At 35.8% G+C, this 25,386-nt stretch overlaps 1 protein-coding gene across 2 annotated transcripts in view; it reads right to left on the reverse strand.

Annotated features, from left to right (window-relative positions):
• Positions 1 to 1,611: 1,611 nt before the first annotated feature.
• The window catches only part of LOC136842511 (uncharacterized), a 796,050-nt gene continuing 772,275 nt past the window's right edge, over positions 1,612 to 25,386 (reverse strand). The window contains exons 7-13 of one of the 2 annotated variants that reach the window (XM_067109916.1): positions 23,122 to 23,255; positions 17,116 to 17,332; positions 16,694 to 16,758; positions 13,942 to 14,019; positions 13,049 to 13,414; positions 8,799 to 9,008; positions 1,612 to 3,860 (exon numbers count right to left, since the gene is read on the reverse strand). In XM_067109916.1, coding sequence (XP_066966017.1) covers positions 3,733 to 3,860; positions 8,799 to 9,008; positions 13,049 to 13,414; positions 13,942 to 14,019; positions 16,694 to 16,758; positions 17,116 to 17,332; positions 23,122 to 23,255 — 1,198 coding nt within the window. In that variant the 3' untranslated portion in view covers positions 1,612 to 3,732. Of the gene's footprint in view, positions 3,864 to 8,798; positions 9,009 to 13,048; positions 13,415 to 13,941; positions 14,020 to 16,693; positions 16,759 to 17,115; positions 17,333 to 23,121; positions 23,256 to 25,386 lie in introns of both variants that reach the window. The other variant, XM_067109915.1, reaches the window with a different exon arrangement.

Below are 25,386 nucleotides of genomic sequence, written 5' to 3' on the forward strand. Positions count from 1 at the left end.
AAGCAGCGTTATTCCTCTTGGCAAAACGACGCTCTCTGTGCCATCAAAGGCCTTTTTTGATTGAAACAAAACTCAAGTTGAATTTGAAGCTCAAAAGGAAACGAAGACAGCTCACCATAACACCTACGCACCATATCTTGGACTTCAGTATAAATAGTGAAGCAGACACGTTTTCCATCAAAGGTGTGGTCCCATGAGTATCCAAAAATGGAGGGCCACGGCAGATTCTTCAATCACTGTTCTTAATGAAATATCACGACTAGCGGTTACGAGACCATTTCCCTTCAGTCACTTGGATGGAAGAAATATAATAAATGCAAGTCAATTTTCTTAATAGCACGACAGTTCAGTGTCGGGACAGTCAATAATAATATTGTTTGGATTACGACGACGAATAGAAGTTATATCTGTCTCATGACTTAGAATGAACAGGGAAATTCTAATGCTCATAGTGGAATCGTGTTTGATGTGTACTGTGCCAAGGATCATTGAGTAATTAATTATAACGTTGTTTGGCGGGATTATATGCGTGTGTTCGCGCGCGCTGGTATGATAACATACGCGTCCAATCAAACCTTACATGTTCATGAGTTAGATCTTCCATTCAAATGAATGCAAGAAACACGGTCCTTACAAATGCAGTGTTGTCATGTGGCAAAAAGGACTTCAGGGTAGCATTTCGAAATCAGCACTAAAATTTCAACAAATTCATTTTGTGGAAAAATACAAATGTAACTGAAGAATAAAAAAAAATATGCTTACATTACCATTCGTCAACTAAATCAAATTCGATCCCTTATATTCTGACATCATAAATATGAATGAAATACAATACAACCATAGCTTAATTTTGTCAATTAAAAATGAACGTTATTTGGTTTTTTAAGTTTCAGTTGGGGGAGGGAGTCGAGAGTCTAAATAATGCAGACATTTACGCATTCATAAAATTATTATAGACTTTTTAAGATACTAGTAAATATACTGATTAAATTCATTACTAAAATTCCTTAATGTACGCAAATTCAGGGGAAAAAATTCAAATCACAGTAAATATCTCTTTCGCTTTTCTTGTACTAAGAAAATTTCAACTGCTGAAATAAATACAATTTACAATTTTTTTAGCACAATAAATAATTCTGTAATATCAATAAAAAATCTAGATAGCTTATGATCCCAATCCACATGATAACTGAAGGTTCAGAGTCATTAACACAAGTAAATATCAAAATACTAAATGCCATGTGTGTTTTGTTGGATCTTGTGAACAAAATCAACGGTCATTACCAGATGCACAGGCAAACTTATAAAATCTATAACGCAATATCCTAATATCATACATATATATATATATATATATATATATATATATATATATATATATATATATATATATATATATATATATATATATATATATATATATATATATATATACTGTATGTATATATATGTATATGTATATATAATCATACATACATACATATATATAAATATGTACATATAGATATATATGTATATATACACATACATATATTATATTCATATACATATGTATATATATATATTTATACGTATATATATATGTGTATATATATATATATATATATATATATATATATATATATATATATAATGTAACATAACCTCTCATTCAGTATTCAAGTTCAAAAATAGCTAATCTGGGTGTTAGTCTAATTTCGGTACTTTCCTTCATTTATTCGGAGCCAGTTTCCACGGCACACCAATACTCTTTACCAATTCCTAAAGGGGATTCCAAAGGGAAGGGTATTTTAAATATATATATCTCTTTCTTTGATGCTTAATATTAACTGCAATTGCATGGTTGCAAAGTACTCCTAGAACTACCCTGTTCCGTTTTATTGATTGATTTGTTCATTCAGTTCTTTATTTTAGCGTCACCCTGCAATGTTGCTCAGTCATAGATGATAGGACGGCTTCTTCTGAGTTAATACAAGGTAATTTTATCTGAAATTGAATTAAATTAATTCAAACAAAATGGTTTACTTTAGATGAACTTCTTTCCTTCGAACTCTCAATCTCAATCTTTTTTTTTTTTTTTTTTTTTGGCCATGTAGGGTGGGGTGGTGGGGGTGGAGGGACCTTCGCTCCACTGATGTATTTCCCTACGGGTGAACGTCCTTCGTCCTTGTGATTTGGGTAGGATTTCCCAGGACATAATTTTTCTCCATTTTAAACACCTTCAAGAATGACTTTTTCCTTCATGACAGCAATAACCATGATTCATTTCGCAAAAGAATAAATCACATGTAATCATAGTTGTGCTACAAAGTCAACGTAACACACGACAAATCAACACATCAACTTTCATCATTAATTATATTTCAAACTAATCTGTTTATTTAATTATTTTCCATATACACAAAATAACAATCAGCAATATATCATCAAATATCACCTACAAAAAGGGGGCCTACACACTTCTTCCCCTTTGGATTCACTCAAAATGGTTCAACTACAACCTGAAGCTCTCTAGAACTACCATTCCATTCACCAACAACCCCTCGCCTGGTCTCCACTTCATGCCTCAACTCCGACGACCAATACTATGCGACGAAAGCAATCACAGAATGGAACGCAACGGGATCACTTTACACCCAACCGGTATGATTATGTGCAATACCCAATAACGTCTTTTCATGTTCCTCAGCTTTTACAGTAATTGGACCCTTGAGAGTTTGACCTGACCTGACCTAACCTGACCTGACAAGCAGAAACCAAGTGGGGGGCTGAATGACACACCAAGCTTAGGTCTCGTTCGCAAGCACAGGAACACTGGAGGGTGAACGGGGCCGCTGTGTCAGAAGACTTGTCCTGTTCGCTCGACTTTTCCGTCTTCATTTTTCTTTGATAGTACGAACGGTAACACAGCCTTCATCGAGGATTAGTATTTGCTTCGTTTCGCGTGTTCCTTTGGCTGCTCACTCTTTTTCGTTTCTTATTTTCCTTGGGATTTCGATAATCTTCACTATCGGAACTTCGAGGGACAGTCTCAGTCACCATCATCACTGTCTTGATTTTCTTCTCTTTGTGTCCTGTTTCCCATTGTCCTGCTCTTCCTCCTTTCACTTGCGGCAGAGTTCTTGTCCTTTGCGAACAAGGCCCACAACAGGTTTATATTATTATTATTATAAGCATATCTTTGGTACATCATGACAGCGACACACCATCGGGACATATCATTTATATTATAATGATCATTATTATTATTATTTTGTTTTAGTTTTACACAGCTCAACTTCTACAGCAGTTTGCAGACAAGAACATGGCTATGGGAAAAACAGGATTTTCCCCACACTATCCGACGGAGAGAGTTTCACACGAGTAAACACTAGTACACCACTATCATTCTAATAATACACATCATTATTATCATTATTATTATTAATTATTATTATTAATCATTATTATTATTATTAATATGAGGTCTATTCACTCATCATTTTACATTGCATGTCAGTGATTTCATTCGACTTGATTCTCTTTCTTGTTCAGGGCTTAATATCTACATGTAACACACACAACAACACATTTTTTTTCCTGGCTATTTCAACGGTTACCGAGTGTGATTCCTGCATAGCTTCAGAATGACTTTGACATCTCTATGGCGTAATGTACCGACACACACACATTTAAGAAATCACATAATCTCTCAGAATTCTTCAGATAAGTAATTATTATTTGTTAGGGTTCTTAAAAAGTCCACAGTCTGGCGTCCACGCACTGGACCAAAGACATCAGCGTTACCGCCCAGATAAGTGGCACCGATACTCTCTGCAGGACAGAGCTGGCACTGGCTGGGGAAAGCTGGCCACATCCACCTGCTAGGGAAGAAAGGTGTTTAAAAAGCTGTTTCACGAACTCCAACACAGAATTTACATCAGATGTATATGAATAACAAGTAAGAGGTGAACTTGGCCGAGTATAGCACACCAATATTTTAATTCGCCTCTTATGTGTATATTGAAAAATTAGAAAATTAAGCTGGAGGAACAAAATACATATTTAATTATATTTATATGCCACAAGTATATACAAATAACAAACAATAAAACTTGTGCCTATCATCGTCGTATTGGAAAATAATTTTCGTTTTTCAATTGTCACTTCTAACCACCATATGAAATTTCATATGACGCTGTACTTGCAAGATTCATCTCACGCTCATTTATGTTCCAACTTACACCTGAAGAACCGCCATGATAATCTTCACCCTGATGACCTAATGAAAACGAACGCTTTCCTGAAAAGGTCAGAAGAGCTTTTGGAAAGTGAAGCATGGAAAAATTCAACACCCCAAGGAACAGGAAGTGTTCTGCTAAAGCCAGCAAGAAATCCAGTCACTGATGAATTAACCAAACTGTACGAAAGGGAGAGACAGGACCAAAAGAATGGGAGAGTACAGAAGAATATTTGTAGCAGTAATATACGGAGGAAAAAGGTGAGGCACTACAGTGTGGAGAAGTATAGAGGAATATGAGGGCTTGAGCATGTTGTCAAAATACTGGGTGATGGAGGAAAAGCTGCGAAAAATAGTTAAAATCAACAAGTCGGTTTTAATTCTTGCCAGATAAACCGAAGTACCATGTAGAAGAATACAGGTTATACCATAATATATTTGTGGATCTTCAGAAGTCAGTTGACACAAGTACCAAGCAACGGAAGGTTTTATAAAAGCGAAGAGTAGCGGGAAGATTTCAGTAAGCTAGTCATGTTACTCTACCTTAACACAAGATCGAGAGCAGAGTCAGTGGTTGGTTTATCTGACGAATATGAGATGAATATTGGTGTCCATTAAGGACCACAAGATGGAAGAGTGGAAAAGACTGCATATTAATGTAAGAAAAAAATCTTACGGTAACAAGTGATGAAACATAAGTAAAGCCTGGAAAGTGGCCTTTTGGATGATGCAGAAGTGTAAGGGTGAACTGTGCGCTGTGTACTCATTACAACAAAGTTTCCGTAGAAATACGTAGGACTGCCAAATATACGGGGTTGAAGGGATTTTTCATATACTAAATGAAAAGAGGACGATTTAAGAAAGACAGGAGGAAGATAAAAAAAAAAAGGAGGAGGAAAGGGGTTTAGGAAGAGGAGGAAAGACGACTGTAAGAAAAAGAACAGCGACATCACGGATGAACTGGATAGAGATTGCTGGGCAGCTATCAAATGATTGCATCCAAATAGTGTTAACAGACTATTAACAGAACAGATGAATAAGGCTTGTACTACTCTACACGGCAGAAATATGGACGCTTAAAGAGAAATATAAGATAAAATTTTTAACAGATGTGACTATAAAGCACTAAGACTCATGACCTGGAGTTGGTCGGGAAGATCATATCATAAATGAAGCAACCGAGATCTCAGAGGGATAGAGATGATTAGGACATACAGTGAGAACATTTAGTTAGAAAAGAAGGCAATTTGGAAGCATCAGGATGAAGATCAGTAGAAAGACTCAGAAAACCAAGAATAAAGCCACAGAAGAAGACCAAAACCAGAAGGAAACTCTGGCAGACAGTAAGCGAGACGAAGAGTGTTGAAAAGTCGTTTGAGATCTAACACCGTAAAACAAACATCTGCAAAAGGACGAAAACACCACTAATGAACTGCAACAGAAACGGTACCCCTTGAAATTTAGACTTTGTGCCGGATCCTTGCAAGCACTTCAGATATCCAAGAACCCATGATTTCTTCCGTGTATTTTTTATTTCAGATTATCTGTATATTTTTAAAATTTATTTTTATCTCATATTTGAAAATGATAAGAGGCGGGGAACAGGTGGTCTCCATTAATGATCGAGTTATTTATTCCAAACTCGTTATACAATCCAAACATGTTGTTACCTGTAGGCAATAATTGCTGGTCACGTAATGTACCTGATGCCAGTAGGCAGTAATGATTGTCTGATTTTTAAAAGCACGTGCATTGAAATGAGATGGGCCATTTGGTTCATATGTCATAACACAGAAAGAATGCAAGATAGAATGAAATAAAGGAGGACGGTAATAATTTTAAATGGCGTTTAAATTTTAGTCCCATGTATAGAGGTAAAATACACACTTGTTGCCAGTTAAGGTTTTTGTTTTAGTATTTACTGTTACTTTTGCACTTAATTAGGGTTTTTAGAATACTGTAAAAAGAAAAGTCAACTCTCCCAAAAGCTTTCATGAAGAACGAAGTGTTTAAATTATTCGTACTGGCATTAAATGAATTGTATTTTCTTTAACACATATTTTTCCTACTGTACTGATAAACACCACAACAATAACAATCACTATAAAGGCAAAATAAAGAGAATTTTCCAGAATACCTCTTAAAGGTTCATAATGTATTTACATATTTTTCCTTAGAAAAAAATGGAAACTGCGGGAGACCCTTAAGTCATAATAGTAAGCTGTTTAAAAAAAAAAAGTGGTTAGTCAGAAGTGCCGTTAGAAAGGGGAAGTTAAAACCACATAACTGTAATGTCCCCTTTCAGTTTAAAGTCACGTGCAACAATCGCTGACGTCCGTCACGAGAACATATCTATTATAAAAAAACCTCTCATTAATTAGATGGCTTAAAATAACACGCTGAATTATAATATGTCAACGAGCTTGCTGCAAAAACATCTCAATTAAACATGATGAATGACGCTATTTATGAAACCGGACAAACATGTAAAAGGGACGCGTGTGTGTGGCTGCATGGCTGCGTTCGTGTCCCTGTTTAGTTATGATGATCAGTTGAAGCCAAAACATCAATGGAATGTCAACAGACATTGAGAAGGACGTCAATTGGGGTCATTTTGATGGCTTTTTATATAATAGATCGATCGTCATGTTATCAGATACCGAATTTGTGCCGGATATATCGACGTCCAAATGGAATATTCGGCAGGAAATATCAATGACAGATATAAATATTCCCAGTCAATTATCCGCAGATCAAATATCAATATCCTCTTTGGGAAAATCCACATTAAACACCAATATTCCCCCGCAGAATGTCAAAATCAAATAGATCCGACATTTTAATAATACGCTCTCATAACGGAGGTACGCAGAAAAATATGAAAAAATGGATTGTTATTCCTATATGTAGGCGAAGTTTCTTTAGTGGATAAACTTAATTTTTAAAGTAGTTTCTTTCGTCTTTTGTAAATTTCACTTTTATTCGTAAGTTATGTATTTATCTATTCAATGACAGAGACAATATATGGGTGCGCTGATTTAGAAAATGAACATTTTCTATAACGACCAATCAAAATTTGAAGTGCAGCAAATTCAGACGGCCTCCCCCGTCAAAAAACAAAGCACAAGGGAACTTGGGTTCAAATCCTTATATTAAGATAGTATTAACCTCCCACTAATTGGTTTAAGTTTAATCTGTGAAAATTTTCTACTACTGAAAAATGCACAAAATCGACCTTATCAAAGCTTTCGGAATGTACGAATGCACGGCAGTTAAGCGAAAATGCTGTTACGATTTAGTTAAAGAGCTAAATATAAAACCTTTAACAATTTTTCAGCGGTTATTGTAATAGTGATGATACCAAATTTACGGCTCAAAACCCTGGAATAGTAAATATGTAATAAATGAAAACCCATCATAAAATTAAAACTGGTCTCAGTATTTTTTGGTTTTCAATTGCTTCTGACGTCGAGTATATAATGTTTTCAGACATCTAAAGGTGATATTTTAAAGGCATTATCTTAAATCATAATTAATGTAACAAAAACACCAAATCTTAAATATAGGGCAAACACCTCCCAAGGGATGTCAAGTTCTTTTGCGTGTCTGCTTGAGCTGAAATGTTTAACATTCACAAATACTAGGCTTATATAAATACACACTCGGGAATAAGAACAAGCACATACAACACATATAATTACACATTCGGGTATAAGCCCAATCCACATACATACAATATTTATATAATTATGCGGTTGTGAGTAAGCACAATTCACCTGTATTCCATTAGTCTGAAAAAGTGAGCTGCAATGTATCCAGACGACTGAATTTTTACATTTGGAAATGTCAAAAGTCCGTCCCAGAAGTGATGCTGACTACTACTAATATAGTAATTGCAAGAAAAGTCAAAAGATCGGATAACCCGCCAAGGTTACTGTAAAAACTATAACCTACTCCGCGACCTTGACCTTTTAATGTCAGGCCTGGCAGATTTAAATGTTAAGGCATCTGTGTTATACTTCAGCAAAACGAAGTGACTTTACACATATGTAACCGGCCAAGAAACAATTAAAAGCCAGAAATCTCAGTCCATGATTAAGGAATTACCGTTATGATTTAACCTTCTGAAAAAACTACTGCAAATGAACATGATTACGAAATACTGAAACTTCCGAAGATCTGCGACTTAACCTTAATGACCTGTAAAGGGCAACCCGACTAAATTATAGTTTTCCATGAAGAAAAGGATAATAAATATATGTAGCCAGCTAGGAAGCATTTTAGATGTCTAAATTATGTGATCTTAACATACCAAGACCATTAACCTTTGCCCGATTTTTTCCAAAAGGCAATCATCTCGAGAAGGTTGCCTAATGAATATAATATCTGTCCCGTTTTATTAATATCCGTTCAACCGTTCTCGAACAATACTAAACACTCACATTTCTCCCACCTTCATCGGAGGAGATACTTAGGAAAATATGGTGGGGGAGAGAGAGAGAGAGAGAGAGAGAGAGAGAGAGAGAGAGAGAGAGAGAGAGAGAGAGAGAGAGAGAGAGAGAGAATGCTGCATCTTTACCAACGCTTGTCGTGTTTAGAGCGATGTGTCCATGGAAACCAGGAGTTAGGTGCCTGCTGCAGGAGTGGGCGGACGAGGCTAATGAGAGGACGCCCGCCCCACGATCCAACACGAGGCATAATCGCCTCACGCCTTTACTGCTTCTCGAAATGGGCGTCACCACCAAATATTGGCGACCGGCTTCCTCCCAGTATCCGTGGCATGAGTATTCTGCGAAAGTAATTGAAAACATTATGAGGCTTCGTGACAAATAGGAGAAAAACAGATAATGTTAAGGAAATAATTGCAAGACGATATCTGAATATTTTGGCAAAATCATAGTAGAGGAAATGCAAACATTTTGGGAAATTAATAACGAAAAACTGGCGAGTATCCTAAAAAATAATGAAGAACAAAAAAGGCAGTAACCGTCCCTTGTTAATACTGCTCATTACCTGGCCTCTTAACAGAAGTATCTTAAATGGATTGTATACATCTTGCAATTCTTGACATGAATACTCATTTACTGTACATAATATGGACTCTTATTAATAGGTGCTGAAGACTGATATCTTTCACGTGTCATCTTCATTGTTCCTAATACGAGTGTTACCTAATAATCTTAGTCAGGAACTGTGCATAACTTGAGAGTGGTTTGGGTGGTAATTTTTTTATTACTGACTTGAATAATTATGAATAGTACCTAGCGTATATTATTATATATAATTTATTGTGCTGCGACGAAGCCCCTAAGATTCATTACTATATGACTATTTATTAGAGAAGGAATCTTCTAGACAAGCTTCCTAAAGTTTTCGGAGTCAAATGAAAGATAGAATGAATACTGAATCTTGCACTTGTAAAAAATGAGGAACAATGGACGTAAACCGGTAAAAATTCGTTAGTTTAGTAATACATCAATTAATTTCCCTAACTATTGTTAGAAGACGAATAATATTTTTCATATACACTAAGGGAATAAAAGGATAGGGAAGGATATCTGATAAGATAAATTGACATAAAAATAGATCAAAACTTACAAATTCAATCTTTACTTTATAGTTGGTATACTTTATTACTGTCGGTGAATTTTTTTTAACATTGTTTTTAGTGTATTATAAAATGTGGAAATGTATAATCAATGGGGTAACTGAATACTATGTATTCACTATATATATATATATATATATATATATATATATATATATATATATATATATATATATATATATATATATATATATATATATAAACAGTAAGTTATATATTATATATATTCTCATATATATATATATATAAACATATATATATATATATATATATATATATATATATATACATATATATATATATATATATATATATATATATATATATATATATATATATATATATATATATATATATATATATATATATATATATACATACATATATATATATATATATATATATATATATATATATATATATATATATATATATATATATATATATTTTTAAATGTCATACAAAAATCAGATGATGAAAAATGTAATAACAAAATCACTAACTTATTGAAAAAAAAATTAAATAAACAACAAACCATTCGCGGTAAACAGTCACTAATAAATAAGCTGTCGACAGTAGAATGGACCTAAATGCCAATCCTCCGTCCAACTTTCAGAAACTTATTAAAATGAAAGGCCCAATTTATCTGACTAGAGTACAGAACAGGGATCCGCATCCTTAATGGGGCAAGAAATTGGCGATGGACTGCGAGTTGTCCTGTCAACGTATGCAGGCAATGCTTTCTATTGGACCGAATATTCACGAGAATCCGTATGTGCTTTTGTGTCTGCGTACATTTTTCAGCTATACAGAGAAAGTATTGTGTACGTACACTTATAAACAATAAGCTCTCTAACCTAATACATACGTACATATATATTATATATATAATACTGTATATATATATATATATATATATATATATATATATATATATATATATATATATATATATATATATATATATATATATATATATATATATATATATATATATATATATATATATATATATATATATATATATATATATATATATATATATATATATATAATGTAATTTGTACGTGTTTATAAATTTTTGTCACATACACGCGTTACTTTTTGCTACTTAAAAACGTTAAACCATAAATAGTGCTTAACATCAAAATCACAATATCTTGGGAATAACTTGCACTCAAGGGAATTTGTAATGGAGATGTGCCCTGCGGCCGCCAGGATTTGCAGAAGCATTTTTCTATTTTAATTCCAGTTGGATGTAAGTTATTCTCACGGTGTAGTGAATATGACATTAAGCGATATTTATAGCATAATATTTATGTATGTATGTATGTGTGTATGAATGTGTACGTGTGTGTGTATGTGTATGTATGTTCGTATGTATGTATGTGTGTGTTAATCCATTTCCTCATTTTTGGAGAGAAACCTCCTGACTTTGTAGTTTTCTTGAACCACTTGGGCTTAGGAGAGGTGACTAAATAATCTTTGCAAGTCGTTTTAACCAAGGTCATGTATTAAAATAAATGAACAGCGTTAAAATATAAGCTTCATTTTTCTGATGGTATACGAAAGCGAGTTCAAAAGAGCCTTACTATTCAAATTTCAAATACATTCTAAAATATGCAGTAATGTTATATAATACGAAGGCGTAATATTATATAATACGAAGGCGTAATCTTATTTAATTTTAAGTCCAAAGTCTTAAGTGTTTCTTCATAATATTAGTTCACGATAAAATTTCCCTCGAATATCTATTATTACATATTTTCAATCCACTGCGGATCACAGAACTTCATATTTACAGCGCTAACGGTCAGCAGCAAATCTTTCATAAGATTTTATACGCTTAAGAATAAATAAACAGTTGTTGAAGAACCCCGCTGCTCAACATATGTGGAGTTAAATGAAATTCAAGAGATAATCTCAATAATGCAAAACGGGCAGAGGAGTAGAAGAGTAACCGGCGTAGGACGGAACGAATACCGAATATGCATGTTGCATGTCACCCTGATTCATTAACATGAAGAGCGAGCCACCCTCAGCCGCTGGTCAATCATTTCCAAGGATGAATAATCCACAAGAATGCATGAGAACTCAGCGGGCAGGTTCCTAAATGAATCAGCCTGGCGCATAAGTCATGAGCGAGACAGAGGCCCCTTCACCATTTCGAACACCGGCTGATGTATTCCGAGATGACGACGACGACGACGACGACGACGAGGGGATTCACTCGGGGTTGTAAAAACTATAATGAACTCTTGTGTTTTGATTCCGTCTTCCAAGATTAAAACGCCGCGGTTCATCTTGGTGCATCAAAAATATCAAGACGTGTGCCATAGTGTTAACTGAGCAAACAACTGAGAGGCAGAAAAATAATAAGGGAAAAAAAAAAGGTAGACGAACGCTGATTTAATTTTTAATATCCAGAAGTGAAACACCCGGTCTCGCATGATTTAGGAGTGAAGAATTCTGGAAGTTTCTTAAAACAAAAGATCTCCCTCCCCTCTCCCTCCCTCCCTCCGGTCCCGGGAACCAAATGAATTAAAAAGAAATAAGCTGTCAGAGGCATCTGGCTTTCTGGTCGACGGAGACGCAATTAAAATTTCTTCGGCCTTTTAACCGCCTCGGTGAATGAGCGACCTTAGATGCCAAAGGTCAAAAGAAAATCGGGCAACAGCTGATCTCGCTTAAAAAAGGGAAAAAAGGAAAGAGAATACAAGAAAGCAATAAAGATAATACATAAGTCTTTATGCGCTACTGAAATGGCAGTGAATCCGGTCATAAATATTGCAAGTAACAATTGAAAATGGCAGCTCAGTAACTTCATTAATGTCTTATGAACAGTCCACTGTTTTTGTTTTAAATGCTTGAAAAAGTGTCAAGTCATTAACATAATAGTATGGAAGAAAAGGTCAACAATACAATATTTTTAGCTGACAAAAAATATGGAGTGGCAGAAATGTAATAATTTTTTTTAGTAGACATTTACTGAAAGTGAAGTAACACTTAGCAACGACTAGTTATTCAAAAAAATTAATTTATGATGTGCAAATAATAGGGTCCTACATGACTGACCAAATGTGAGCCGATAAAGAGGGCTCCGAAAGTAAAATAGGATACTGATGATGATTGAAGAAGCCTTTCTGGGCCCCTACACTAAAACTGTGACCTCATGAGAGTGAAGAGGCCATTCTGCAGCAAGATACGAAACGGCCAAATACCTGAGTACGAGCAAGTGTCGTGGATCTCGAGGGTACTTGTGTCGGAGCATCCAACGATGAGGGCCGTGTAACGGGCTCCGTCGCATTCGGACTGATCTCCACTCAACTGGCTCCCGCCGGATGCACTTCCGATGCTGCCGCTGCTGCTGCTGCTGCTGCTGCTGCTTCCTCCTCCTCCTCCTCCTCCTCCACCTCCTCCGAGCGCTACGGCACCCGCTCCATTCCCGTTGGTTCCTGAGCCTCCTCCGGAATTGGAGGTGGAGGCGGCAACGTTGGCCCCATCGCTGGAGCCACCTTGGCTCTCGCTGTTGTGTGTCACCTTGTAGCGGCCCATTCCGGGACACTGGCGACTCTCTGCGTTTCCACCTGCAGGACAAAGAGCTCCATTAATGAGGATTTACCTGGGAGGCACACAGCGCGCTTGGATCAAGGCTCACCTGGAATGCGTATGGAGCGATTAAAGACGGATTTGCAAACGTCACGTAGTTGAGGTGAGGGTGAATCCCAAATACTTGGAATTAAATCAAATTCTTTGTTAATGCGTCTCTTACCCATCTTTGTTGGGAATTGGATGTTATTCGAATTCAGCTCCATAAAATTTCATGCGCAAATAGACGACTAAAATAAGAATATGCTCCAGTATGATATGTAAAGTTATGATAATTGAAAGTTTAGCTAAATACGCTAAAAAAGTGACGGATAAAACCATTGACCATGTAAACAGTTCTAAGTTATTTTTATGCATTAATCCTACCATCACAGTAATGTTTATGGATAAATGATCAACCAAAGCATACCCCAAATCAATGCGATCAACAGTGAATAAACTTAATGCGATAATGTCACTTATAATTTCAGTTAAATGTAATAAGGTCATTTATAATTTCACTCACTGACGAAAGTGGTATAGTTGGTAGAGGTGAGGTCGAAGTGTGGAGGGTCACAGGCTGTACGTACTGGTACAGGTTTACCTGAAAGCAAAAAGATACATGTACATTTAAACAGTTGCACAAACTGATAGAAATATTCAAAGTTAATTACGCATTTACTACATGGAAAGTACTCTTAAACGAAGACGGTTAGTTTTTTAAACTAAAGTAAAACTTTAATTATATAGTTTTGTTAGGGACGCGTATATGAAGATCTTAAAATTAGTCACAAAAACTAACGAAAATACGGATCAGTGTAAGCACATATAAAAGGAAAATACTGTTAAGCGTTCACCGTTATTACTAAATCTTTAATAAGAAATTTATCAAAGGCGTAAATTCTATGGTTTGCAACATTACCGCCGATGGAGCTAATTCTATACCTTTCTTTGTTTTCAATGGTTTATGTTGTACCATGCAGCCTTTCACATTTGTATATAATGATATTTATGGTGTACAATTTATTTTCAACCTTGGTTCTTGGAAGGGGAGCGTGGTTCAGATGGTGAAGCCTACTGTCAAAAACTGTTTTGTCATATGTCTTTAGCTCTTTTCTTCATTCGAATTATCATAGCTTAACGTTCTTCTTATGTGACCATGTCTGGAATATTGCTTATATTTCAGTCTCCTTTATTAGGTTATTGAGAGAGAGAGAGAGAGAGAGAGAGAGAGAGAGAGAGAGAGAGAGAGAGAGAGAGAGAGAGAGAGAACTATGAGCATAGGTTATACTGTACAAGCATCAGGGTCCCTTTACGAGAGAGAGAGAGAGAGAGAGAGAGAGAGAGAGAGAGAGAGAGAGAGAGAGAGAGAGGTTGTTGTGGGGAAGGGGGTACAGGGTATATACGGCTCCTTGGTCTCGAGATTGTTTACTCTATCTAGCGACAAGTAGAACGGATTGTCCCGATCCTACAATGAGAGGGGAAGTTTACGCCAAAGTTCTGAAGAGGTCCTTTGACGCAGGAAATTGGTGACTAGTTAGCAGACACTTGTCAAACAAGCCAAGTCGAATCAGGGACTTGTCGCCACCGACCAACGGAGACTTGTTCGGAGAATTCGCGTCCTTCCTTGTCTCGTGAGACGCAAAATCCGATTCGAAGGGATTTGAACAGTAAAGGGATTTCGCATATTCCGGGAATGAACAGTAAAGGGGGTTTCGCAGATGCTGAGCTGGAACTGTAGAGGGATTTCGCCAATTTGAAGGGGTGGAGACTAAGGGGTTTACCTCATTCGTTGGTTGTACAGTAAAGGGGTTGCGCTTATGTGAGGGGCTGAACTGTAAAGGGATTTCTGTAAGTAGACGTGTTGAACTATAAGGGAGATTTAAAGTACAATAAAAAAGAGGAAAAAATCGTCTTTAGGGGTTAAACTGTGAAGGGATTTCGTTTTCTACAGGGTTGCACAGTACAGGGTTTTCGTTTGTCAGGGATTTGAGCTGTTGCAAGGGGGATTTCGCTTTTTTTTTTTTTTTAGGTAGCTGGACTGTAAAGACATTTCGCCTATATGAAAGTTGATCTTGAAAAGGATTGCATAGATTTATCAAGTTGAACTAAAGACGATTTACGAAACCAAAACGTTGGTTTTAACTTCATTAAGTAAATACGACGATAAATAACGTTTGTTGATTGTTTTCCGTTCACGAAAATCAAAAGTGATTCCCGATCATTGTTAGTCAACGAATCTACCTCCACGGTTTAATACCTTGAAACTTTAAAGCAGTCATTTCACAGTTGGGAAACGTACTATCCTATATGCACTTAAATAAAAAAAATGAATGCTATATAATTAAATGAAAATTTTTTATACCACCTTTCAATTAATTTTGAGACAAAAGACACGAATATGTATGTAATAACGATGGAGGTAGTATCCGAGTTATATGACTATTATGTAAGAATTTCTAGGTCTTTTTCCGACAGCGGATCATTGAGATATCGAAGTGGGGAGATATCCTGCAACACTAAACCTGAAGGATACACCCTTAAGGATAGTTTCGTTAAAATAAACTGAAAGGAAATAAAGAAGATGAAACTAAAGGGAAATCAAAATGCTTCCGTAATAAGTTCTGTACAAACTTTTCTTTTACAGCGGATAATGAAAATGAGCAAGAAACGAATTATTACAAGTTCTGCTCGTGAGAGCTAGTTCTTATAGTGACTAGTCTGTAACAGAACTGTTTCTTGTAAAGCATCATGATATGTAAAATTGGCACGCTTATGGAACTAACGCACAACGATGAAAAATGAACATAACGGAATTTACAGTCTCATTATAATAATTTTCTCTTACGAAAACGGTTGCGTGACTCTCTATATGCAACAGAGCAAGAAACTGTGATGGCAATAATACTTGGAATACTTGGCGGCGTTTTACCATAAAAACAACCACTGACTTTGGCTACCGTATTTTTTTCCTATAAATTACAATCACGATTTCTACTGAAACATGAAGTCAGCCATCGAATTTACGAACACCAGGCAGGGTTTGCATTAACGTGGTTTTCTGAAAAAATGAACTAAGAACACAAAGCGAAATGCGAACAGTACGTGGTTTATCATTAAAAACCATGTTCCTAGCCACCGCCGTGATTTCTGTATGCATACAGTAAGGCTATCGGTAAGTTTTTTTTTTTTTTTTTTTTTTTTTTTTTTTATCTGATCGAGACGTGGAATTTAAACAACGTATTCACGCACACCGATAATTTTGCTTGATTACTTACCCATAAGAATCTCCAAAACGTGGTCATCACGCGCCAGCATGTGGACGCACTGATACCCACTTGTGCTAGAAGTGTAAAGAAAGTACATATTAATGTAAGCAGTTGGTGTTGATTTACGTACACACGATATGTGACCTATACATGAAGCATAAACAGCAGCCAGGCAACATGACACTTCCTGGAGGCGAACAGTTAAACACAGTTGACCCAGTTCATGGAGACAAACTAGAACTGTTTCAGGGACACTACTAATGAACAGCATCTATTATCCATAACACATTAGCATCAATATAATTAGGAGACCTTGACTCCGTCAACAAAAACATCATTATCTCATTCATTGGAATAAGCGCTTATTTATTTGTCAGCTACAGTGACATCGTATAATTAAAGGTCATGGGCTGCAGCCAGGGAAAACTTACCATCTGTAGATGACCCTTGTGACATACGTTGCCGATCTCTTCGTGTGGGCGTAAGGTTCTAAGCAGGCGTGGGTAACAGGTCCGTGAGAGATGTGACCTGTTAGTCTCAGGGTCGAATTCTTCCTGGTCACGTGGAGGGTGATGTGTCCGTCCAGAGAGTGCCAGTGAGGGCCACCCACCCACGATGGGAAGCGGCATTTGCTTCCGCTGGTGTCCACTGCAAAAGACGACATCAAATTACTTTCGAGTTGTCAACTCATAGGTCGAGTAATGTTAGTCTTACTTTTTCATATAGTTTAAAGGCCTGAAAAGAAAGGAAGTAGTGTAACGTCTAACACTGGAGGAAGCGACAGATTTGAGAAGTAGACTCAATAAAAAGTTTACTTCTGATTCAAGGAGTAAGCAATGCAGTACTTCTGATTCAAGGAGTAAGCAATGCAGGAACAGCGCAGCCGACTACTGTTTTAAAAGTTTTATTTCACAAGTGTTGAAATATCAGATTTTTTTTTATTCAGGTAGTAAGAATTTTTTATATCTGTGAAGTAGACAATTTTCTGAAGTGATGAGACATTTGATTTCTGAAATATGCAGCAGCAGGATCATGATGACAGATCTTAGAGAGACAAGTGTACAATGTTAAATTTGCGAAGAGTTTGAATGTTTTCTTTATGAAATAAGTATAAAGGTGGAGGAATATTTTATTTATGAAGTAGACGATTTATTGACCCTTTATTTCGGGAGTGGAAAAATGTCTAGTTTCTGAAGAGCTAAAATATTTTATTTCTGAAATAACGGTACTTATCAAACGAGGCAAATAAAATGTTACAAATCATAAAGAAAAAAATTCGATTTCTGGGGGGTAATGTGAAGTAATATTCAAAGTCTCATCAATTTAAGGTAGTAAATAAATACGTTCAAAATTCTTATATCGTAAACCAAATAATGTCAGAGCTTTGTCAAAAAAAGCAGTTATGAAACTTGGAAACGAAAATTTCACTACCGCACTTTCCCTATATTTCCTAAATACCTTGCATACACAGGAACTACTTTCAACAAAAAAGAAATCTAATAGCTCGTATAATGTGTTCCATTACAAAAGACTTTTTTCAAATAAATTTTAGAAAGCGAAATGAAAACGCATATGTCATTTCCATTTTACTACTTCGAAGTTGAATTATTTCGAGGCGAAGAACCAGCTTAAACATATACCGTCTTATACCCAATTCATTTAATTTCTTCCAAATACTTGGCATAGTGAACCTTCACTACCCAAATAACTTCCACAAAATCTCAGCGAGAACTGGCAACGACCATTAAAAAAGAAAAAAAAAAAAGTTCGAAAACGATTAAAAAAAGGATGAAATAAAAAGAAAAACGGAGAACCGAATGAATTAAATATCTCATTAAACGCTGGTCGTGCATTTAAAATCGCTCGTCGCTTCATCCATTGGCGCCAAAAAGGTTTTCGAGCTGAGCCCGAGATATTTCTGAGGTGGGGGTCTGTATGTGCGTGTGTTTGTTGGGAAAAGGGATGGGGAAAGGGAGGGAGGGGGAGGATTTCTCCTCCCCCTCCAAAATCCCATGTCGCTCTCGTGATTCGTCGTTTTCTTCATCTGAAGATGCACACGATTCTTCTAGTATTTCCATCTCATTATCTCGCTCATTAGAGGAATAAAGAAAGCCCATGAAATCGCGCAGCATGAATAATTCTCCTCTACGAGAGAGGAGATCCTATAAGACCCGTCGCTTGCATCCTCTCTCCCTTTCTCGTTCGAGGATCTCTCTCTCTCTCTCTCTCTCTCTCTCTCTCTCAGCCATGAGGCAGGAGTGGCCCTTTTGCAATACAATTAACGAGGTCCTAAACCACATCCAATACGCCCAGAAAATGCTTCGAAAACGCAGGCCGATTTTTCTCTGCGTCTTTCTTTCCGAGCATACACACACATACACAAGCAGGTGTACGATATACAACAACACCAGCTCTTACATGGATGCGTTTTCCGCATAAGAGGTAAATCTTTATTGATTATAAGATATAGTAAAAGTGTAATTTTTGGCAGGTAGATATTTAAAAAAAATAAAATTCAAGGCGCACTTTCTTATTGTGTATTTTGTGTCGATTTACTTTATTTTTTGACACATTCATACACCTATACACAAACGCTATATAGCTATATAAATGCGCAAATGCACGTTATACATGTAAAGCACAGCGCTGCACAGTATATTTGAAATTTACAAACACTCCAAAACTGAGCACAGTTGCACGTATTCCAAAAACAACGAGCAAGAAGGATCTGTGATCGTGACTTTCAGTATACATGCGAGTCCAATTAGATAGTAAAACATCGAAAACGTTTAAATAATTTATATTCCACAGGGCATAATGTAACTTTGGAAGCACCCTGCTTTTAGAGCATTTCCGCTTTCTTAATACCATATATGTCAATAAGCAACTTAACGCACTCGAGGAAGATAAATATTAATGATGAACAGTCAGTTGCGGGAACAAGAGCTTTTACTGAGGGGTTTTTATTATTTTCTTGATGAATTTTTATCAAAGAGAGAGAGAGAGAGAGAGAGAGAGAGAGAGAGAGAGAGAGAGAGAGAGAGAGTAAATTTTTTTTTCTCTTGATAATGACACTAAAGCATCACTTTATCATTATTTTTCTTATTTTTTTCACAGATTTTCAGGAACTGAAAATCAGGAAATGAAATGTTCTACAAAATAAGCTTAAAATACATTACAAAATTATTCAACGGCTTTGGTAATGTAAAAACTGTTATGTCAAGAAATGACAAGTGATTTTCAAAATTATAAACTTAAATTTCAAAACCACGTCAAGGGCAACATCTACGGATTTTGATGCGCTCGCAAACTGCAAAATACAAAATAATGTAAGGAAATAAATTGTTTGGAACTCGTACGCAGTTACATTTGAAGGAATGCATACAAAAAAAAATTCTCAAAGTCTTGTGTATTTCAATATATGTATTCTATGATGGTATAAAAATTTTTACATCTCAACGCAACATGAGGAAAAATAGTGATATAGTCTTGGACAAATAAACGAATAAATACTCTGCTCTTATCTGTCAATTTTGGATTTTATTAATCTTGAGTAACTTCCGCAAATCATTAACACCTATTTAATTATTTATTACTAGAAGGAAAATAACTATGATTATAGGCAAAAACAATAAATTCTATAGTTATTTATAAATCCTATGCAACTCAAGTGTTGGAGACAGAAGCCACTTGATTCGTCAATGTTCTTCAAATCTTAATTTTCTTCCTAAGAGTAATCTCAAGCTTAAGTAGACTTACTGTACAAGCTTGGGTAGCTCAAGACGAGGAACTCGAACAGGAACGATTTAATGAGCTTCGGACATCGAAGCTAAAATTGGACAGGCTGTGAAACGTCGCTTTGGGCATAAAAGACCGTGTCTTTTCAGAAGCTGAAGTTTTAATGGCTTTGGAATTATGGTTTAAAATTCTGTTTAAGTACGGAAATCTAAGCAGCTGTAAAGTGTAAGATTATAATTTCGCTTTGGGCATGAAACTAAAGAAGGTTTGGATCTAAAATTATGTATCATCGTTGACATGGAAACTGCAATATTGGTGACGAAGTATATTTTGCCCTGGACATGAGAGCAGTCGTTTTCGATGTTGAAGGCTTGAATTGGGTTCTTGATCTCACTGAAATTTTCTTATATAACTGATCGTCTCATTTTTATCAATGATTGGTGTTTAGGTTACTTCAAACTCGTCTTAGAGAGCTCTCATGGTTTAGATTGGTGAATATGCACTTGGAAATAAGGCGTTTAGGTTGGACGTCGTGAGTTCATGGATCATCTCGGTTACCAAAGCTTTATATTGTGTTTATCCATCTCTGTTTGGAATATTGCTCTCATTTGTAGGACGCCTCATCTTTTGTCTCCCTTCAGATAGGACCATATCAAATCCAAATTGTCTGATTAATGACCCTGCCCTTGTTCACCAACTGTTTCGTTGAGTTCTAATAATTAGTCTCTTCTCTCAGGATGCTTGGTAACACGCCGCAGACCACCATTACTCTTGGGAAATCACGAATTTTTGGACTGCACGGTCAGGTGACTTTTTATTTCCTTTTCTTCCAAGCTTCGGATTTCTCAGATTCCATTTTTTCGCAATTTATAACCTTCCATCTCTCAAGAAGTGGATTTATCGCTCCTTTGTGTTTAACCCCTAATTCTTCATTCCTTTTTTTTTTTTTCTTGTTCTCTCAAATTTGGTCAGGACACTGGTTTGCTCATTCCAATGGCTCAGCATCTAAAGGAAAGATGCCTTGAGATTAACAGAGATACAGAATGGATTAGTGAGAGAGTGAACCTGAACTACGATCATGCTCAAGTGTCAAGGAACCTGTCTCGTATCCCCCGCAACACAATTTACCGTGCATTAATGACACTGCTCTTCATGATAAAACACTGAATTCCGTACAAGATCTACGTATTTTCTAAGGCTTGAATTATTCACTGAAATGATGAATGTTCTCTACTTAAAAAACGCCTTCCTGACATAATGACAGCAGCATCACGCGCCAAAAGTCCTTGATCTTTATTTCAAAAAGGAACACTCACAATCGTCCTCGCTGTTCTTGCGCCATTTTTGAAGTGCATGGCACTCACTTTTTTTTTGTAAAAATCCTAATAACGTTGTTACACTTAATATTTATAGATCTTGAATTCTCGTAGAACGGTTCCGTGGAGATATAGCCTGTAATGTATTGGTTTGATTTTACGAAATTTAGGCTGTCAAAGCAGGCACTGCGGCACATTTGGTCATTCAACACTTAAGAAAGTGAAAAGCGGGAGCTGAAGGGGTTGGGCAGCTAGATAAAAAGATCCAGAAAATAAGATGACGTACAAGGATTTAAATGTGGAACTGGAACAAAACCCGACAGTTACACTAAGAGGTAACACTTGAAGGTCTTGGAGACACCAAGACTGAAAGAATGAAGGTAATGTAAAAGGATAAAAAGTGGGTATAGCTTTACGCCGAAGGGACGCTGCAAACATCTTTCAGTAATGCCTACAGAGCACTAAGTGTGGTGCACTGACGGCACTACCTCGCTACGGGAGCCAGTACTGTATATTGATATTGTTTGATTTTATTTATAATACTCATTTCTCAGCTGGTATTTATTCATTTACTTAATTAATACATCAAATTGATCCATTATTATTTCCATCACTGTTATATTATTTGCTTTAAGTTCTTTTTCTAATTTAACATACGGACATACAACAATAAAAACAACAAAATAATAATAATAATAATAATAATAATAATAATAATAATAATAATAATAATAATAATAATAATAATACTAATGCGGAGTTCGCTTTGGAAGTACAAGTTGCTTTGGACGTGGTAACTAAAGTCACTCGACGCAGAAAGATCAAAGACTCAGAAGAATCTGAAGCCGATTGCGACGCAGAATTCAAAGATTTTTAATTTGAGCGTTTAATTCTCTTGAGAAAATGGAATCTAAAATCGATGGTGGAGTGAACAGTGAAGTCGACGAACTCACTGAGGTTCTGAGACGTCAACTGTATTGTAATTCTGAGAGTGAAAACGTTTTCTAACTAGAAAAAAAGAAAGACCGCAATTATTGTTATTTTCTGACCGGTAATATCAAGGGAGAAAACGAAAGCCTGGAAGTAGGAAAGCCAAACTGGGGCGTATGTTATTATATTTTACTTTAAATAATCTTTACAAACTTGATTCCCTTACAATTATTTTTTGCTACTTTTTTTTTATTATCTCACACACAAACACACACACACACACACACACCTTTTCACTGGGACTTCACGAATATTACTTAAAAAATTCAAATAATTGGCACCACCACCACTACTACTACTACTACTACTACTACTACTACTACTACTACTACTACTACTACTACTAATAATAATAATAATAATAATAATAATAATTAATAATAATAATAATACCTTTGGTAAGAATGAGGGTCCTGGAACCAGATATGATTGAGAAGAGGCCATTGCAAGTTGCATCGCCGCTCTGCGCCACCATAAACCCGGAATGACTTCGGTTGTTCCAGGAATCGTACACGAAGCACCGGTACCTGTTGGTAACAGAAAAAGGTCAAAATCAAATCTCTGCCTGTCTGTGAATGCAATATATATATATATATATGTTACAGTCAACACGCGTAATCAGTCATTACGCGTAATGACTGAAATTTCAGTCATCACGCGTAATGCACTTAGGGACATTTGATCTCCCCAGGAGCTAGTATTAAACATTTATGAAATACATTTGACCCCAGGGACTAGTACTAAACCCGGCGAAACAGTGTAGGTAACTCACTGTTTCGCCGTGTTTAGTACTAGCTCCTGGGGGGATCAAATGTCCCCTAAGTGCATTACGCGTGATGACTGAAATTTCAGTCATTACGCGTAATGACTGATTAATGACTGATTACACATGTTGACTGTAATATATATATATATATATATATATATATATATATATATATATATATATATATATATATATATATATATATATATATATATATATATATATATATATATAGGCGAATGGAGGAAGAAAAGTATAGCCGAGGACAGATTAGCAGCAAAAATACATTAGAATAACAAAGTTAAACTACAGGCTGAGTACGAAATCTCAAGATAATGCCATATGTACAAGAAGGCTGAGTACGGGAAAGTAGTAAGAAAAAGTCAGAATTATGAATCTTTGTGAAAAAAAACAAAGAAATATGTTACGTAGAGCTGTTTAAGAAAAAAATAAAGTAAGGCTCAAGAGGGCCAAGTACTATCGATGAAAAGACAATTACTGGTGAAATAATTTGTCTCTGGTTTACTGAGTGACAAATTATTGCTTCTATTTACATTTTCCCAAAAATGGCGATAAAAGTATATTTAAAATCTATGCTGCTTAAAAATGACAACTTTTTAATATAAACAAAGGCGCACACATGAACTACTTTTTTATCTTATCTGCGAAAAGAAACATATACATACATACACAAATACATACGCGCGTGTGTAGGCTATATGTGTGTGTGTATATATATATATATATATATATATATATATATATATATATATATATATATATACATATATATATATATATAATGTCCAATGCCAAACAATCTTCACTTCTCCCTTGCCTTTCCTTGTACAGGATAACTAACCGCATGGAAGTGTAAGGAAAGGTCAGACCCATCAGTGTAAAATGTGAATTGATCGAAAGATGTTATCAGAGTCACCGAGAGTTCCCATACGAGAGTGTTGGATAAGACCTTCATAAATACTAAAGATTTAGCGAATAATAATTACGAATTGATTACGCCGTGACCCGGTCAACTAACCAGGTAACTAACCCTGTAGTACGCCGATTGAAGAAGTGTACAAGATGTGATTTGAATATATAATAATATTGAAAAAACTGTATTTCTTATATTAATAATGATGATGATTATATTTTATCGTCAAAACAACGAATATATTTGTAAATATGAAAAATATGCAATGAGAACGATATTCGTAATAAAAATAACTGGTACTGGCGATCTTAACGAAAGATTATTATTATGATAATTATTGAACCAAACAAAAACTTCTTTCAGTTTTCTTCTGAAGATGGAAAGAGAAACCCACAAGATTCTTGTGCATAACTTGTTTACTGGTAAATATTTACATATATTACTTTTAATCTCGAGTACTTTCAGGTCCTAACTGTGACCCTTTTTCAAGAGATGAGGTCAGGCTGGTCAGGCTCTTCTGGAAGGCCCAGCAATCTTCTGGAACTTGATTCTCCCTGTGCTGTCATTTATATGATGGCTGTCCTGGTCTGATTCCATTCTCTTGAGAGTCACCATCGGTCTGTTAATCTCCTCCTGTCGGTCTGATATCTTTTAATAGATCTGATGGTCAGTGGATTAAAGTGATAGAATTTTTCCTTGTGGTAATCCGATCTTTAATATTAAAAGAAGCTAAGATCGACCCTTCTGACCTGGAGGTTAGGTCTCCTGCCCAACAGACCGATGGTGACTACTCACATACCACAAGGTTTAATACCACTGACCATCAGATCAGGATATCAGACCGACAGGAGGAGATTAACAACCATCAAGAGAATGGAAACCAGGACAGCCATCATATAAATAACAGCACAGGGAAAAGAAGTTCCAGAAGATTGCTGGGCCTTGAACCAGCCTGACT

The sequence above is a fragment of the Macrobrachium rosenbergii genome, chromosome 10, assembly GCF_040412425.1.
Source record: "Macrobrachium rosenbergii isolate ZJJX-2024 chromosome 10, ASM4041242v1, whole genome shotgun sequence".
Taxonomy (NCBI): domain Eukaryota; kingdom Metazoa; phylum Arthropoda; class Malacostraca; order Decapoda; family Palaemonidae; genus Macrobrachium; species Macrobrachium rosenbergii.